Source organism: Scyliorhinus canicula, chromosome 1 (assembly GCF_902713615.1).
Source record: "Scyliorhinus canicula chromosome 1, sScyCan1.1, whole genome shotgun sequence".
Lineage (NCBI taxonomy): Eukaryota > Metazoa > Chordata > Chondrichthyes > Carcharhiniformes > Scyliorhinidae > Scyliorhinus > Scyliorhinus canicula.
Window position 1 is genome coordinate 94,727,540 of NC_052146.1, and position 18,768 is coordinate 94,746,307.

Here is an 18,768-nt window from a genome sequence, read left to right on the forward strand (position 1 = left end):
GGAATACTACATCCAGAGAGGAGGCTAACTTTACCGTCTGATCCAGATCCAGGGCCACCTTTTTGAGAAGGCGCTGTGTCACATAGTTGGACCGAACTCCCGCCACGTAGCCGTCTAGGACAGCGAGTTCCATATGTTGAGTGGCCATAACGGCCTGGTAGTTGTAGCTGCGTGCGAGGACTTTGAGGTCACGTAGGTAGCCTTCTAGCGATTCCCCAGGACGCTGGCTGCGAGTGGTGAGGATGTGTCGCGCGTAGACCTCGTTCATGGGCCGTACATAGAGGCATTCGAGCATCGCGAGGGCGTCTGCGTAGGAGGAGGCCTCGTCGAGTTGAACAGAGACTCGATGGCTCACCCCTGCGTGGAGGAGGCTCAGCTTCTGTTCGTCGGGTACGGAAGGCGTGGAGAAGTCTGCGAGATAGGCCTTGAAGCAGCGGAGCCAGTGCAAAAAAATATCTTTCACCTCCGCGGCCTGCGGATCGAGTTCCAGTCGGTCAGGTTTGAGGGCCGATTCCATAGTTGCATTTAAGTTGATTAAATTGATGCGACCATCAATTCACTCGAGACAAGAGTAGAAGTAAACCGTTCTAAATCAACTTAGAACAGTGCCTGTCTGTGACTGATCCAATACTGAGAACCGCTTACAGGTCGACTGCTCGTTATACCTCCCTTCAAGGGGGAGGAGCCATGGGCGGAGCCCATACATGCCCCAACATGTTTCCCTGTGGATAATGCCATACAATAGCCCACAGGAGAAGCCCACAAGGGCAACAGCATAGCACATATACAATACAAGGGCAACAGCACAGATACAAATACAATGGTGGATTATTGATATCATACATTCGCCACAATAACATCATTAAAAAACCCTGTCCATAAGCAGCTCCATCATGACCAATAACTACTTTCATTGGATCTATACATAATCTATAATCTGTACGACTGGCTCATATCCAGCCGAAGTGGGCTGAGTAACTATTTTTAAATGCATAAATATCGATGATTTGCCTTTGTTGAGGGAAGAAGTGCATTGTGTTCCCAATGGATTACATTCTGCCGTCGTGAGCAATAAACCGTTTGACGTTTGGAGCAGAACCGAGTGTGGAGTGATTCTTTTCAGGATTCTTTTCTATCAACACAATCTTTGTGATAATCTGAGATTTTAAGCAGAGCTTTATATTACCACCTCATCCAACTTTGCAGCAACTCCTCACCACTGCACTGAATTGCCACACTAGATTGTGGCTAGTTATGACAGTGACCACCCTTCCAAAAATATTCTGAGATATTCTGAGTTTGCGAAATCATCTATATAAATACTAGTCTTCTTTCTGATGTGACCATCAATTCACTCGACACGCGATTGGAAGTAAACTGTGGTTTTAATAGTCTTACAACTAAGCCAGCCTGCGACCAGAGGAACTGAGAGCAGGCTTACGGCTGCAGTACTTTATACTTCTGGTTAGTGGGAGGAGCCATAGGCGGAGCCAAGGGTGGAGCCCAGTACAAACTCCTCATCTCCCCCTATGGGCAGAGCCACGCAACAGCTCACATACCGAGCCCTAAAGGACACAATACAACACAAGGCAATACAGTGTGAATTACGATGCATATAATTCACCACACTTTCATTATAATGTTTTAAAATCACTGGATTAGAACATGAACCCACTACCTCAGAGGTGAGAACAAGAGCCACTGAGCCAAGACTGACAGCCACTGAAGGAACTATCTAAAAGATAATGAGGGAGACACTTTAGCAACTCAAATAGCCCTTTGGATTTAACACTCAATAAATATGATGAAAATGTACTGAGAAACAGCAGTAGGTCACCTAGCTCACCCAGCAATGAAAAGTAGAATAAGGCAACTAGGTAAATTCAGTTTGCTATATCTGATCATGGAACAGTTTTCAGAGGCCAATTAAAGTCGCCCTGTTGCTGCACTGACCCATGACCATCAGCATACATTATCACTGGAATGTGCTGACAAGGGATTCGATCTGAAAGCATCCTCATTTGTCTGTCTCAATTCCACAATAAGATGCCCAATTGCCAATTGTGCCATTGTGTGAGTTACTTTCAATGGTAGCTTTAATTCTGTACAGTATTTCACTTTTAGGATGCAACTGGAGTTTATCATAACCATACAGCTAATCTACCTTTAGAGTTCACTCTTAGCTTGGCACTATAATCTCATTTGTAAACCTGTCAACATAATTGTTCTTTTTGGTGCAGGATTTCATCATTGGAAATAGATATGGTTTAACATTCTCTTGATGTGGAAACTGGTTAATAAACTCAAAATTAATTTTACATGATTGCTGTACTGGTCTCAGAGCATTAAAATCACTTTGTGAAAATCTGGGCAAAATTATGGCGATTAAATCAGGAAATGATACAAATCCTGGGATTGAAATATTGGAACCGCTTCAACAACAGCCCCAAGGGTTCTGTGCAGTGTTTATTGAGCCCCATGCAATCTATTTCCCTTATCTTGGGAGTGAACAGAAAGAATATTCAATCGAGGCCACTTTAGTTTCATCTGCTGTACAATGACACAGTGTGCTCGTGTCCAGGTGGATTGTGAAATCTGAGATGTTTGGTTTCAAAATATGCTATTCAGTCCCTTGAGCCTGTTCTGTCATTTAATAAGATCATGGCTGACGTGATAATAACTTTAAATCTGCATCCTGCCTCCTCTCAATAACTTTTCATCCACTTGTTTACCAAGAATCTATCCACCTCTGCTTTAAAAATATTCAAAGACTCAGCTTGCAGCACCTTTTCAGGAAGAGACTTCCAGCAACACATGGCCCTGAGTGAAAGAAATTGGCCTCATCTCCATTTTAAATGGGCGACCACTTATATTTAAAAAGTGCCCCCGAGTTCTAGATTCTCCCACAAAAGGAAATATGCTCTCCACATCCACCCTGTCTAGAGCCCTCAAGATCTTGGGCGGGTTTCTCCAACCTCGGGCCTTGCCGGAGAATCGGCGGGATGGGGGGGGCGCAATTCACGCAACGCTGCCAGATGCCAGTCCGCTGATTCTCCGGTGACAAGAGAATCAGCGCCATTGGTGCCGGCACAGTTGGCGTGGCGCCGGTCCGGGGCCGCATGGCGATTCTCCGCGTGCGTTGGGCCAAGTGGCCGCGTCCCGCTTGTAACGTTCACATGTGGTCCTACCCGGCAGGACCTCAGAGTTCATCCTGCGGGGGGCAGTGTGGTGTGGGGAGGGGCGATCCAACCCAGGCGGGGAGGGGCCTCCACCGTGGCCTGGCCCGCGATCGGGGCCTACCGATCGGCAGGCAGGCTTCTCCTGGTGGGGGCCTATTTTAGTCAGCAGCTCCAGTTTAACCCAGTAAGTGATCTCTCCTGCTTCTGGATTCTTCTACTTAAGTTAAGATAGAAGCTGCTTGCCTTAAAGAGGCATGTTCATTAATCATCCATGAATCGAAAATAAGAACGGCAAGATAAAAGAAAGAGGGAATCAGGGAAATAAACATACAGGACCCTTCCATCGCAATTAAACATTTTTCACTAAAGAATAATTATATTGAGATCAAAATGTAACTGAGGATTGTAAGCCAAATAGAGAAGGAAACATTTAAAATATTTAATGTGGAAGACAATGAAAATAATTAGGGTATAAAATAATGGACGATTGACAATATTGTTTCTCATAGTTTAAAATTAGCTTCTTCTTTTTCTGTCTGTGAGCATTGCTGCATGAGATCAACTAGTTATTGTTTCTTAATTTATGTTTCATTTAACACAAGTATAATGTTTAGGACACACAACGATTGAGGAACAATTATCTCCTTCCCAGTGGCTGCCTCATTACTATTTGTAAAGGAGCATAGCAATTTAACAGCTAAAAATGCAAAAAAGAAATCAGGTCAATTGCCTTCAAATAGCATAAGTGTTGTATTTGATTCAAAAAATATATATTAATTCTGAAAAAAAGTTAAATTTCATGTTTCATTTACACTGAATACTGAAAAAACTATTAACTGGCCCAATGCAATTGAGGGTAATTGTTTGAAATGTATTTGTTCAATGTTTTGCTAACCTGGAAATCCAGAGATAAATCCACTTCATGCTTGTTTCATTTCAATGAAACATTATGCAGAAAAAAAGGTTTACCAAGGTTTAAAAATGTGATAGGCCTAAAGCACAAAACTGGTTATGGAAAATGTAGCGATGTCACACAAGTGCAATAGAAGATGTTCTTCGCAAGTTGCTGAAGCCGAGGGAGCTTTACTCTGCGTCTAATGACACTGTACCTGATCTGGGGATGGTTGATATTGACAGTGAATAGCCAATGTGGAAAGTGTTCGATTTTCCACAACACAGAGAGCCTGATTAGGGAATAAAAAATTCATAAGAAATTTGATGATATTAAATTAGGAGACAACATTCAGATCTGGGGGATAAAAATGCCCATTTTCTTTCTTTGCAAGTAAGCCTTAAATTGCAGCCTGCTGTAGATGGGTAAACTAGCAGAAGCCGCCTATTTGATCTAAAATAGTCTGAAGATTTCAAGTAGTCTGAAGGTTTTGACTATCTGCTCAGCATATTTGATTCTCTGTGACAGGTACATCGCCACCCAGGGGGAGATTGTGAATCGCTCTCTCTCTCTCTCTCACAATTAATGTGGTAATGGAAAAAAATTGAAAGAACAGTCAAGATAAAACCTCAGCTTGGCACTCACCAGAGATTGACTCCTTGGTCTGTGATGCCATTTGTGACATGAAAGTGTCTCTACCCTATATTTTGCTTCTGTACTGCATTGGACATCTTGTTGTCAAATTTACTACTCAAGGTGAAGGGATAACAGAATAGAACACTTTTGCCTTTTTAGATACCCAGTGTCAGCAACCATCTCCCATTATATACTTCTCCAGCTTTTCTGTGAATTTATTAACCCAAACACGTTAGCTGCCACCAGCTCCTTCTGACCATTCCTCAGTTGAATTTTAAAAATCTCCAGTTTAATATGGGACTTCATAACTTTGAATCTGTGTCGCCTAATTGTGATGAGTAAAATAATTCAGTGAAAATATGAGATTCAGCGAAGACCTGGATCTTAGTTCCTCTCTTAATCATTTTTTTGGCATAAATTTAGAGTACCCAATTCATTCTTTTTCCAGCTAAGGGGAAATGTAGGGTGGCCAATCCACCTACCCTGCACATCTTTGGGTTGTGGGAGTGAGACCCACGCAGACACGGGGAGAATGTGCAATCCTTCCCTTAATCATTATTTTTTTCACGCCATGTTTGATTTTGAGTATCTCCACATTATACAGAGCTCATTGGGAGGGGGATTTTCTGCGCCTCCTGTGTCATGTTTCTCGGCAGCGGGAGGCGGCCCGCCAAAGGCCATGGTGGACTCTTTTGAGCCCGCCACTGTCAATGGGATCTCCCATTGAATCCACCCCTTGCCACTGGGAAAGCCATGACAGGTTCACCCTCGGTGGGACCGGACGATCCCACTGGCAAGAACGACTGGAAAATCACCCCCATATCTCTGTTACCATATCTGTTCATGTGCTAACTCATGCTCACCCATCTTCTCTTTGTTGCTGACCTGCTTTCTGCCCAGCAGTACCTTGCTTTTAAAATAATCATCCGTTAAACGGCATCCCTGGACTCACCCTTTCCGTGGATCTGCAACTTCCGTCAGTTCCACAACCCCTGAGATCTCTATCCACCAATTCTTTCCAATTTAAAATATTTCCCACTGCCACAGCCCAAACTCTGGAATTACCTCCCGAAACCTACTTGCCTCTCCACCTCTCTCTCCTTTTTCAACTGGGTTCCTAAAACCTACCTCTTCCACCAAGCTTTTGGTCATCTGTTGAAATACCTGGGGCTGGATTCTCCCACCCCGCCCACCCAAGAACGTCACGGCGGGCTCCGTAGAATGTAGAACTCCATTGACCTCGGCCGGGATTCTCCGGTTGCCAGGCAGACGAGGCCGAAGAATCCCACCCCTCTTCTTTTGGTTCAGTGTCAAATGTTGCCCGATTACAGGCCTGTGAAGCATCATGGTTTTTTTTTTATTCGTCCTTGGGATGTGTACTTTGCTGGCGAGGCACATATGTATTGCCCAACCCTATTTACCCTTGAGCAGGTAGTAGTGAACCATCTGCAACAAACTGTCTTGGCAGGCCATTTCAGAGGGCAGTTGAGAATCACCCTATATTCCTGTGGGTCTGGAGTCACATGTAAGTCAGGTGGGTATGATCTTATGACCCCCTGCGTTCGTACATGGTCAATTTGAGCCCCACTTGACCCGGAGCCGCAATACAATTGAAATTAACAATTAATTATTTGAAAATACCTGAAGTCTCTGGTCTTTGGCTGCCCAATAACTACAGTCACCAGGTTTGTAAATTTAAACACAATGAATTTTATTAATAACAATAACTATAATTAAATTGGTAGCAAATACAACTGGTTAACTAGTATCTCATTTCTAACCCCCTCCCCCTTAACTCGCTCCCACACTCTACACATACACAAGACAGACAAACACAGAGGGAAAAGAGGGGTGTGAAGAAAAAATAAAAAGGATAAAGGTCTCTGGGCGCGATCGAATGCTGTGCCCAAAAAGCAGCACACCACAACGCAACATGGCCAATAGAAGCCAGGAGACTCTGTTCCCAGGATCTACTTGACTCGCAACACCCCGCGACATCAAACATGATCTTGTTAGATATGACAAGATAAATCCCACCTATTATGAGCTAGTCTCACTTTAATATGCAGTTTCCCGATGTACCCGAGGCATTGGGATCTATCCCCTTCACCTTGGAGACCTTGGGCGAGCACTGTTCAGTATTAGTCTCCACAAATGGTGCCCAGGTAGCATTATCAGGGTGCCAGGCTGGCACGGCCAAGATGCCAAGCTAGCTCGTTTTTAACATGGCGGCGATCGGGCGGGAGCCCCTGTGCAGGTGTTGCGTTGTGCTGGGGCGGGGGGGGGGGGGGGGGGGGGGGTGGGGAGAACCCTCCTATAGGCTTATGGAGGGTCGGGGGCTCCAGAGATCAGGACGCCATCTCTCGCTACACTGAGGGGTTTCAGCGAGCGGTGCTCCTCAGTGCTGAAGAGAAGGTTATGTGTGGTCTTGGTGGGGCATTCCCCACAGAGGCCCCCTATCGAACCCAAGTGCCATCTAATAATTTTGTGTTTATCAGTGCTACGAGCACGTGGAAATATGCAGCTAAACACGCATGCTATGGGATATTGTTCCCATTTAATTAAATTGCCAGTACACCTTTCTTCAGTCTAGGCCTCCAGTCAAAAGAATAAATGAAAAAAATAATCTTTATTGTCACACTGGGGGTTTGCTTTCAGCCTGTGTGGTTTTCACGTAATGTTCAGAAAACAGCTGGCAAAAAGCATTTCTGGGGAAAGAGAGTGAGAGAGACAGACAACAGCAGCTCACAGCTTCTCTTTTCAGTGTCCAGGATCCGACTGTCCCTTACTTGCTTCTCTGAAAACCATCACACATAGAATCATAGAATTTACAATGCAGAAGGAAGCCCATCTCGTCTGTACCGGCCCTTGGAAAGAGTAACCTACTTAAGTCCCACACCTCCACCCTATCCCCCTTTATCCCCGTAAGCCAGTAACCCAGGGGTGGGCAAACTTTTCCGTGCAAGGGCCACATTCAGAAATTCACAATTCACAAAGGGCCGCATAGTATATTAAGTAAAATAATTACTTCACCTGGTTATGATTCTGGGCGCCTCATATAGAACATAGAACAGTACAGCACAGAACAGGCCCTTCGGCCCTCGACGTTGTGCCGAGCAATGATCACCCTACTCAAGTCAACGTATCCACCCTATACCAGTAAGTAACCCAACAGCCCATTAACCTTGAAAAACATTTTTTTTTTTTTTTTTTTTAATGACTTGGTGGGCCGCAGAAATACCTGTGGCGGACCGCATGCGGCCCGCGGGCCGTAGTTTGCCCACCCCTGCAGTAACCCCACCTAAGCTTTTTGGAAACAAAGGGCAATTTAGAATAGCCAATCCACCTTACCTGCACATCTTTGGATTGTGGGAGGAAACCGGAACACCCATAGGAAACCCACACACACATGGAGAGAACGTGCAGACTCCACACAAACAGTGACCCAAACCAGGAATCAAACCTGGGACCCTGGAGCTGTGAAGCAACTGTGCTAACCACTATGCTACCGTGCTGCCCTGGTATAGGTGGGATCCAGTCACAGCCTGCCACTCGGCAGAATACAACAATAGCAGTTTAAGGCTTGGCAGGGGATGCATCTGCAATGTTCAACCTCAGGTGTGAAAACCAATGATTTGCTCAATGCATGTATCTTTTTTTTTTCCAACTGGCACCATTTGCTCTGTTGCTGTTGACAATAGGCATCTTGATTACTGGTACGGTAAATGTAAGCCTGTGCCACTTTCTACCACTTTTTCCTTCCTTTACAACAAAGAGCCCACATGTTTCCAAAATACATGGGCAGGATTCTCCGTTCCTGGGGCTAAGTGTTGGTGCCGCCGTAAACGCCGGAGTGTTGTACGATGGTGTCACCTGGCCCCTGGGATCAGCGATCCTGTACCGCAGAGGGGGCAAGCACAGCACTGGAGCGCTTCATGCAGCGCGTGTTTGTGCATGCGCACCACGGCCGGCGCGGGTTCACGCATGCGCGTTGGTTGCCTTCTTCGCGCCGGCCCCCGGGGCAACGTGGCAGAGCCCTACCGGAACCCGGCGCGGAGGAATATAGGCCTCCCCCGGGATAAGCCTGCCCGCCAATCAGTAGGCCCGTCGGACCCCCCGGATCCCTCCTCCCCCATACCAGGAAGGCCCCAGCAACAGGAATGCCGAGGTTCTGCTGGGTAGGACCATATGCGAATGGCGCCGGCGGACCTCAGCCCAACCCGGCGGGCATTTGGCCCCTCGAGCGTGGAGAATCGCTGGGGAGGCCACGTTGAGCGGCCCCCGACCAGCGCCACGGAGATTGCGCCAGCGCCATTGGCGCCGATTCTCCAGTCGCCGGAGAATCGGCGGACCGGCGTCGGAGCGACGTCATGTGATTCGCCCCCCCCCCCCCCCCCAACCGATTCTCTGACCCGGCGCGGGGTCGGACAATCCCGCCCCATATTCCCGAAATAACTGAGGCTGGCTTTATTTCCCACTGGTTACATCATTTTTTGAAACTGTTTCCTTCCCTTTGTCTTTAATGTGCTAGTTTACAATGTGATTAAGCTCCATTCCCAGGCCTCTACTTAGGTTGGAGAATCTCCTTGAGGCTAGAGTGTGAACGTAAATGGGATGGTGTTGGTGGGCTGGGGGAAGAATCTCAGATGCATTGCATTTCTGGACATCAGCTTCAAGAGTCAATGAAAGACTGGAGTCAGATGTAAGTAAAGCCACATACAGGTGGTGGCAGCAGTGTTCAATAATCCAACATTTTATTTTACCTTACTTAGATTTATGGATTCAATTCACATCTTGCCATGATAGGTTTGAACTCTCAAAGAACAATGAGAACAAAGAAATGTGCAGCACAAAAATAGGCTCTTCGGCCCTCCAAGCCTGCTCCAACCATGCTGCCCGTCTAATCTAAAACCTTCTACATTTCCGGGGTTCCGTATCCCTCTATTCTGATCCTATTCATGTATTTGTCAAGATGGCCCTTAAACATCGGTATCATACCTGCTTTGGCAGCGCGTTCCAGGTACAAACTACCCTCCGTATAAAAAAACTCCCCTCGCTCATCTCCTCTGGACTTAACCCCTCACACCTTAAACCTATGTGCCTTAGTAAATGACTATGCACTCTGTCCGGACCCCTCATAATTTTAGAGACTTCGATCTGGCCCCTCAACCTCCGTCGTTCCAGTGAGAACAAACCGAGTTTATCCAACCTCTCCTGATATCTAATTCCCTCCATACCAGGCAACATCCTGGTAAACCTCTTCTGTACCCTCTCCAAAGCCTCCACACCTTCTGGTAGCGTGGCGACCAGAATTGAAGATTATATTCCAAGAACAATGGAGATACCCTGTCCAGTACCCTTACCACCATACTACCATGACGGATACATTTCATCCTCTCGAGAAAGACAATATTATCCCTGATTGCAATCAGCTTGCACTTGGTTTCTATGATGAAATACCTCACAACATCGTGCATTTACTTGCTGCCAATCCATTTTCCTCCACTTTTCTGCAAAGCCCATGTCTCCACTTGATCTTCAATTTGTGAAGTGAGGTGAGCCAGTAAAGGAATGATATCAATTAGAAACACTTACTCGTTTTGGAATTTCTTCTTTGACCTTTGTTTTGAATGATGCAGCATCCTTTGCTGGGCACGTTAGTAAAGTTTCTCTTGGTAAATCATCATCAATGATTGTCTGACACAATAAAAGAAAAGAAAAAATTGTTAAACTTAATTGGACACAAATGCATGACCTGGTATCCCCTTTCATTCCCATTCATAGCTTTAATATTTCAAAATATTAAATACTGAATTAATGAAACATAAAACTATAGTCCCAGATGACCATAGGCTGCATTGAGGGAGAGATCTGACTGGTGGTTATTTAATGTGAGGATCACCACACCTCAGGCGAGGGGAAAGCTTAGAAACGCGGGGTCTTCATGAATGACCTCAGCCAGTATGGGAATTGAACCGTCACTGTCGACGTTGTTCTGCATCACAAACCAGCTGGCTAAACAAGTGAGCTGAACTGGTCCCCAATGAGTGTGTACACAATCCATAATGGGATCTGTGCTGCTATCAGTGACTGGAATTGATTTCATGTAATCTCCACTCAGCATATTTATCCATAATGCTCCTTTTATTATCAGAGATATTGCTGCCGTTTCAATCATGGGTCCTGTTTACCATTTATTAAATAAAGTTTGGCCATAAGCCTTGCCTTACCTTCAACTCATTAGCTGATAGAATGGTGGCAATGGACACTGCCCATTTGCTGTGGTCTGTGGTGAGATACCAGCCATATTGGAGTTTACAGTGGAATGGCTAAAATAAGCCTCACTGCTCCCATGCTTCAATTGCAGTAGAGGGCATCAGAAGAAGTCCAAATCAGCCTCACTCTACCCCCACCTCCGTCTCTTCAGATGGATAGCCCAATGACAGTTACCGTACATCCAAAACGTGAAAATAACCACCTGCAATGAAGTCATCAAGGGCTTCCGATGAATAACACTATGAGCTGGTGTTTTGGGAGGCTGAGGAGAAAAGTCCTGGCTATTAGAGGATAAAGGAAGTATATGTAAAGGACAAGCATTAAGAGATTTTGCTAAGGACTGTCAGGATATCGGTTTGTACCCAGCATCCTCTGATTTGCTGCACTATTAAAGAGGAAGCTCAGAGTTGAGGTTAGTCATGTCCATAGGAACGGGAGAAAATATTGAACAAAGATTGATATTTCACTTAAGGGTCAAAGACATTTTTTAAAAAATCAATCTGGTCCTTGACTGTCATGTTTTAAGAATAGCAGCTGACAATAGGTTGGTCACTAAACCTATGCCATCTCTGTAAATGAGGAACACTATGAACCTCTCAAGCATGGCATGTAGAAAGGTAATCTTCTGAAGCCAGTGCATCATCCTCCAAAGAATGTTTTAGAAAAAAATTCTCAGTAGGCTTAGCAATAAACATCTGGCAATACGAAACATTGAAAGCATAATGGCTCCAATAGAATAGATTTGTGGACCAAAAATATTGGTGTGTCTGAATATTGGGGGGAGGGGGCGGTGAATGGTGGGAGGGGTATGGTGAGATTCCAAACTCTGTGAATTAAGACATTTTCAACAATTCACAGTCATACAGCTCTTCATTCAAACCTATCCATCACCCCAACCCCATCCCCCGCACCTTCCCAATCTTGCTCAATTACTGCGAAATGGCTACATTTCTTTCTGCACATTAGCATCATTCAGTAAATGCAAGTTGTTGTCCTAAATCTTTAAATTATTATGAACAGCTGCAACTGGGAGTTAATCATGACATTCAACCTGAAGTTAGTTGGAATTATTCAAATTGCTTGCCTTAATGAAGTATTTTCCATATGCTAATCTCTGTTCATGAATGAGACATCATGCATTGGTAATGATAAAGGGCGAAAAGAGATTCAGGAGGAAGCAGATTTTGCCTCATTTCATTTCAACTTGGTTTAAATCACCAAGTGCAAAGATTTTTCAGAATCAAATCAGCTCATCTCCTTCAGAAATCTGATCTTGTGTATGTACTATAATTTTTCCAAATTCATAGGACTGAATAAATTGTATTAATCATAGAATCCCTACAGTGCAGGAGTAGGCCATTCAGCTCATTTAGTCTGCACCAACCCTTCAAAAGAGCACTCTACCTAGGAGCAATCCCGCAGCCTATCCGCAACCAACCGTTGGACACTTAGGGGCGATATAGCATGGCCAATCCCCCTAACCTGCACATCTTTGGACTGTGGGAAAAACCCAGAGCACCTGGAGGAAACCCACGCAAACACGGGGAGAACGTGCAAACTCCACACCAACAGTTACCCAAGGCTGGAAACGAATCTGGATCCCTGGTACTGTGATTTATCAGTGCTAACCACTGTGCCACACAGCAGTGCCAACCAGCCTCATAAAAAGAGACAATAAGAAACAAGTTTGACTTTAGTTTTCAAACTTTGCCGAATACATCAGGAGGCTCTGTTTAACGGATACAAACCTAACGCGGTTGGAACCTAATTCAAGTTGCTCACCCCAAAGGAAAGCTTTTAGCAGCTAAGTAAGAACATTTTTAATTGAAAAAGTGGTGTTTAAAATTGTGTCTTAAGTGGGATGTGCACAAACGTCTAGAAATTTGCATACATTAACCCACTGCAAATAATCCTTAGCTTCTTCTAACTTGCACAAGTGATTCTCACCCAATGTGGTGCCTATAGCAGTCTTTCTTATTAATTGTTGAAAATTAATTTTCCAATAATATTTTTCACATTGGGCAGAATCCTCCCATCTGGGACTAGTTTCCATGGCAGGCATGGGGACGGGGTGGGGGGAATGTTTGCCGCTGCAGAGGCTGGCGGGAAGCCATGCGGTCCCAACTTCACCAATGAGACATCTGGGGGTTTAGTGCCGTATTTTGTGACAGGGTGGGGGGGAGGCTTGATTGTACATTCCTGGGGGCCATATTTAAAAGGCGCCCAACATCACTGACCCACCATTGAAGTAAGAAGATTGTCCTCCTAAAATAAAATAAGTGATCTTTATTGTCACAAGTAGGCTTACATTAACACCACAATGAGGGAAAGCCCCTAGTCTCCACATTCCGGCGCCTGTTCGGGTACACAGAGGGAGAATTCAGAATTCTCAGCCGGTGCGGGAATTAAACCCACGCTGCTGGCCTTGTTCTGCATCACAAACCAGCTGTCTAGCCCACTGAGCTAAACTAATCCTCTCCTGAAGAAAGATGATGTAACTCCAGGAGCACATCGAAGCTGAAAGAAGGACCTCTTCGATGACACTGAAGCTGGAAGATCCAGCTGATTGCAGCTCGCCCCCCACCCACAGTGTGGCCCAGGTTTGCTCGCAGCCATCAGCCTGAACCCTGGAGGCAGCCCCAAGTGCCTGACATCTGCATGCTACATTGTTCCAGACATCTTCTATGGCAGGGTGCTTTCCCGCTAGTGTTGCGGAGAATTGGGAGAAGGGGCAATATTCCGGTTGAGTGTTCATCTGCATCCCATTGGCAGGATGCAAATCAGTTTGATTCCAGCCTCCAGCGGGTTTCCTGATTTGCCATGGCGAGTACCTGTGGAAGACCCCGTGGAAAATCCATGCCAGCATCAAACTGATACTTTAGTTTCCTGATGATTTAGCTCACTGGGCTAAATCGCTGGGCTGGTTTAGCTCACTGGGCTAAATCGCTGGCTTTTAAAGCAGACCAAGCAGGCCTACAGCACGGTTCGATTTTCGATTCCCGTACCAGCCTTCCCAGACAGGCGCTGGAATGTGGCGACTAGGGGCTTTTCACAGTAACTTCATTGAAGCCTACTCGTGACAATAAGCAATTTTCATTTCATTTCATTTCAGCCTCCCCCCCCCCCCCCACAATCCCCCCACCACCTGCCATTGAACCCACCAGCAGGGCATGGGAGAATTCCGTCCATGTCTTTTCACAGAGAAATTGCCTTCCTCTTCTTTCGGAGGACAATAATGAAACACAGCAGGATGACAAATCTGTTCTTTCCCAATATTTATTGCCCAGGCATTCTGCCCAGGGCTCGGACTATTCTGAAATTAGCCCAAGGTAATCTTCTAGAGGCACAGTTCCAGTCCCATCACGGCACCCACATCCCATGAAAGAATAAAGAGAAATAAAAGCTTAATCAAAATCACCACAACAAATCGCTTCTCGGCCTTTTGGCTAAGATCGAGTGTAGATTGAGCCTTTTGGCTCAGATCTGGTACGTCTCTCTTGTGGGGACCATGAATTGGATTCAATTTGAATTAGTTTTTGGAGCAGGCAAGGAGCTGGATTAGGGGTTCGCCCCTGTCCACACTCTGAGTCCTGGCTTTGTAACTCAGATAAAGTAATTTTAAAAATCAAAAAAAAAAAATCACAACAAGTGTCCCCTGGTTAAGGGGAGGACAGCATAGAACATAGAACATAGAACAGTACAGCACAGAACAGGCCCTTCGGCCCTCGATGTTGTGCCGAGCAATGATCACCCTACGCAAACCCACGTATCCACCCTATACCCGTAACCCAACAACTCCCCCTCTTAACCTTACTATTAGGACACTACGGGCAATTTAGCATGGCCAATCCACCTAACCCGCACATCTTTGGACTGTGGGAGGAAACCGGAGCACCCGGAGGAAACCCACGCACACACGGGGAGGACATGCAGACTCCACACAGACAGTGACCCAGCCGGGAATCGAACCTGGGACCCTGGAGCTGTGAAGCATTTATGCTAACCACCATGCTACCGTGCTGCCCCAAAATAAATTTAGAGTACCCAATTATTTTTTCCAATTAAGGGGCAATTTAGCGTGGCCAATCCACCTACCCTGCACATCTTTTGGGTTATGGGGGCGAAACCCTCGCAGACACAGGGAGAATGTGCAAACTCCACACGGACAGTGACCCAGGGCCGGGATTCGAACCCGGGTCCTCAGCGCCGTAGGCAGCAATGCTAACCACAGTGCCACCGTGCTGCCTACAAGCATTTGGTCAATATTCACACTTGGTCCGTTCAAAATGAGATATTAACAAAATGAAGTCAAGTTAATTCATGATCTGATTTGCCTCATCCTGGTAGACACTGTGGAATCCAGATTTCCCTAGGTGCAAACATAATAACAAAAAAGGGGCAAATAGTACAGTTTCCACGCACCCTGGATATGTCGATATCTGTATCGTGAGGTCCTCCATCGTTCTCACTCCACTTTGATAAACCTGGTGGTTGTAGATCAGAAGCCTAAATGTGAAAGAGTAAATATTTAGGAACAATTTATTTTGGCTAATATAGAGGATGTACCTGGAGGATTGTGGTTCAGACGCTTCCAGACCAGAGTATTACCCTGTAGAGCAGGATGATGAATCCTACTAAAATTCCGTACTCCCTACATGGGCGGCACGGTAGCAAAGTGGTTAGCTGTAAGTTTGATCAAGTTGTAATGAATCAGCCTTTATTTAGTTTGAGAAACTGAGGAGGTTAATGAATGTAGATTAGACTGGATCACGAATGGAGGTCTTCTTGGGAGCAGGAATAACATAGGAGACAGCAGGAATAAAGACCTAGGGAAACCTTAGATTGAAGGCAAAAGATTCGGATGAGGAGGCCTTAAATATAGCAATGGAGTGATCTGGAGTGAAATTCATAAAGACTTTGGATATATCTGAAACAATGACAAATCACAGAGTCGAGCAGAATTCCAGACATATTTAGCACCAGCCTTGACTCACACAATTGATGTTGGCACCTTCACCTCTGAATTAAAATCGTCTGTGCTCAAATTCCATTCCATAAGCTTGAACACCAAAACCTAACTTGGTACAATAAAGGGGTGCTGCACTGTTTGAAGTGCTGTTTCTTCAAGGTATTGTGTGTCTCTCAGGTGAAAGTAAATACCCCATGGTATTATTTGAAAAGGAACAGGGGATTTTACACAATGTCCTGGTGAACTTTCTCCCTCAACTACATTTCCAATTGTAGGGGAGACAATTGTAGGCATCATAGACAACGTTCACTCGAAACTGTACATAGGCACAATCACACAGCAGTACACATTTTTCTCTCAAGGGATCTCCTTTTAGATACAGTTTCTGTGTATCCACTACGTCTGAAAAAGATTCAAAGATATTGCATGTTGAAATAAATACATTGGTTATAAATGTAAGTTCCATTTGAGGGGAAACCCACGCAGACACGGGGAGAACATGCAGAGTCCGCACAGTCAGTGAACCAGCCGGGAATCGAACCTGGGACCCTGGAGCTGTGAAGCAACAGTACTAACCACTGTGCTACCGTGCTGCCCGTAGATTTGATGTTATTCTATGTATCTGACATAAATTGTCTGGTCGTTTATTTAATTGCTGTTTGGAAGACCTGGCTGCATTCAAATTAGTTGCCACATTTCTTACAACAGTGACTCCAATTCAAAAGTACTTCTCTGGTTACAAAGGCATTTTGGTGATATCCCAGTGCTATAGAAATCCAAGATCTTTTTTTCCCTGGGTGGATTGCTTTTGTGCATAAATCATTTTAGATGATAAGAAGGATAGATATGAAAGCACAAGCACAGTGTATAAGTACATGGCACTTTCATCTGCAGGAATTGGGTTTGAATGTACTCCAGATTTGTGAGATAAAAGTCTCCTTCCCCTGCCACTTACATAAAGTCTCTTTGGTCAGAGTCAACCTGATTTCTCATGAACACGGCTCGCACTTTAAAAGCTATCGGTACCTTGGCAAAATTGTCAATTTCAATCAGAAAGCTCGGAAAGAAAATAAAATCACACTGAAAGGTTCTTGGGACTTCAAAAGCTGAAACCAAACCACATTGTTAGAGCAGATGGCATTTTACTCTGATACTGATTGTGATGATCTTGAGCATGCTTGATCCTGACGCTGAATGGTAAATGGTGAAAATAAAATGTTCCGAACTCTTCCGCAATATGTCTTCACCTTGAGCAGAATGAAATCCATTCATGCGGAAAAGATTTTCTGGAAAAATTGTTGATGAATTTAGTTCATTTCCTTCCTCGGTTCCCTTTGCTGATTAAAAAAAAGACTAGGTAATTTGATACAAATACAACCTCTTCATTCCAATTAAACGAGGCTTCCCTCCATTAAGTAATGGTTTTACTTCATTTGTTGACGAACCATATGGGGTCCTAAGAATGTCGATTTTTGTGCACTATCAAATCAACTAATTGTACTGAAGTTCGTTAATGCTTCACTGAATGGTAAGAGGGTGGCACGGTGGCACAGTAACCTCACAGCATCAGGGACCTGGGTTCAATTCCAGCCTTGGGTAACTGTGTGGAGTGTGCAAGTTCTCCCAGTATTTGCGTGTGTTTCATCTGAGTGCTGTGGTTTCCTCCCACAGTCCAAAGGAGTGCAGATTAGGTGGATTAGACATACTAAATTGCTCCTTGGTGTTCAGGGATCTGCAGGGTAGGCGAGGTTACGGGGATAGGGCGGTGAAGGAGGCCTTGGTAGGGTGCTCTTTCAGAGTCTCGTTGCAGACTTGATGGGTCGTGTGACTTCCTTCGGCACTGTAGGGATTCCATGATCATAAGAAATCCCGTTCCCGTACCAGCCTCCCCGGACAGGCGCCAGAATGTGGCGACTAGGGGGGTAACTTCATTGAAGCCTACTCGTGACAGTAAGCGATTTTCATTTCATTTCATTTTTCAAATAAGAGCAAGAGTAGGTTATTGGGTCTCCCCCATTCACTAAGATTATGACTAATCTGATTGTGAACTTGGGCGGCATTCTCCAGTCTCCGATGCCGAAATCGTGTTCAGCAATTGGCCGGAGGGTCCACGTTGGCGCCAAAATCAGAGATGACGCCGCTTTTGCGATGCTCCGCCCCCTCCAAAACGGAATACTCTAGGAGTACGCCGCATGCCGTATGGACGGCCACAGGAAGTTACCTGAGGCTCTCCTCCGATGCTCCGCCCCCCGATGGGCCATGTTCCCGTCGACATTGGTCACTCATGCTTTTTTTTGAGAACTCGGTCCAGAACTGAGTCCAGCGCAGCCACAGTCGGGGGAGAGCCGGTCCACAGGCAGGAGGGTTTTGGCACGGTCTGGGGATAGTGGTGGGGTTGGTCCGGGCGTGGCGAGCCTGGCTTTGGAGGCACTACTTGGCAGGCCGGGTCCGCGCACGACCGGCGCCATGTTGCACGGTGCGATGGCTGCAGGCCGCCACCGCGCGCATGCGCGGCCACGGACCCGGTCTCCGGCCGCATCTGCAGCTCGTGCTGCACTGCCTGCCTCCTAGCCCCCCACCGGACCAGTGGCCATTTTGTGCCGTTTTTTCGGTCATAAAACGCCACTGTCAGCGGCGTCAGCACTTAGCCTCAGAATCGGGGAATCCAGCCCCTTAACTCCACTTTGTAGTCTGCTGACCAGCCCCCAGAATTTATCTCCACCCCTCCCCCAAAAACCCTTGGCTTCGTTGTTGATTAAAAATCTATTGAAGTCAGCCTTGAATATATTCACAGGTTGGGATTTTCCACCCGCAAC

General features: G+C 45.7%; 1 protein-coding gene and 1 non-coding gene across 3 annotated transcripts in view; one reads left to right on the top strand and one right to left on the bottom strand.

Annotated features, from left to right (window-relative positions):
- The window catches only part of LOC119977471, a 60,468-nt gene that overhangs the window by 8,599 nt on the left and 33,101 nt on the right, over positions 1 to 18,768 (bottom strand). For both annotated transcript variants that reach the window (XM_038818444.1, XM_038818433.1), the window contains 2 exons: positions 15,406 to 15,489; positions 10,303 to 10,404 (listed from right to left, as the gene is read on the bottom strand). In XM_038818444.1, coding sequence (XP_038674372.1) covers positions 10,303 to 10,404; positions 15,406 to 15,489 — 186 coding nt within the window. The remainder of the gene's footprint in view (positions 1 to 10,302; positions 10,405 to 15,405; positions 15,490 to 18,768) is intronic.
- On the top strand, positions 14,410 to 14,604 carry LOC119978981. Its single transcript, XR_005463612.1, has one exon. It is a non-coding gene; the product is annotated as a U2 spliceosomal RNA (small nuclear RNA).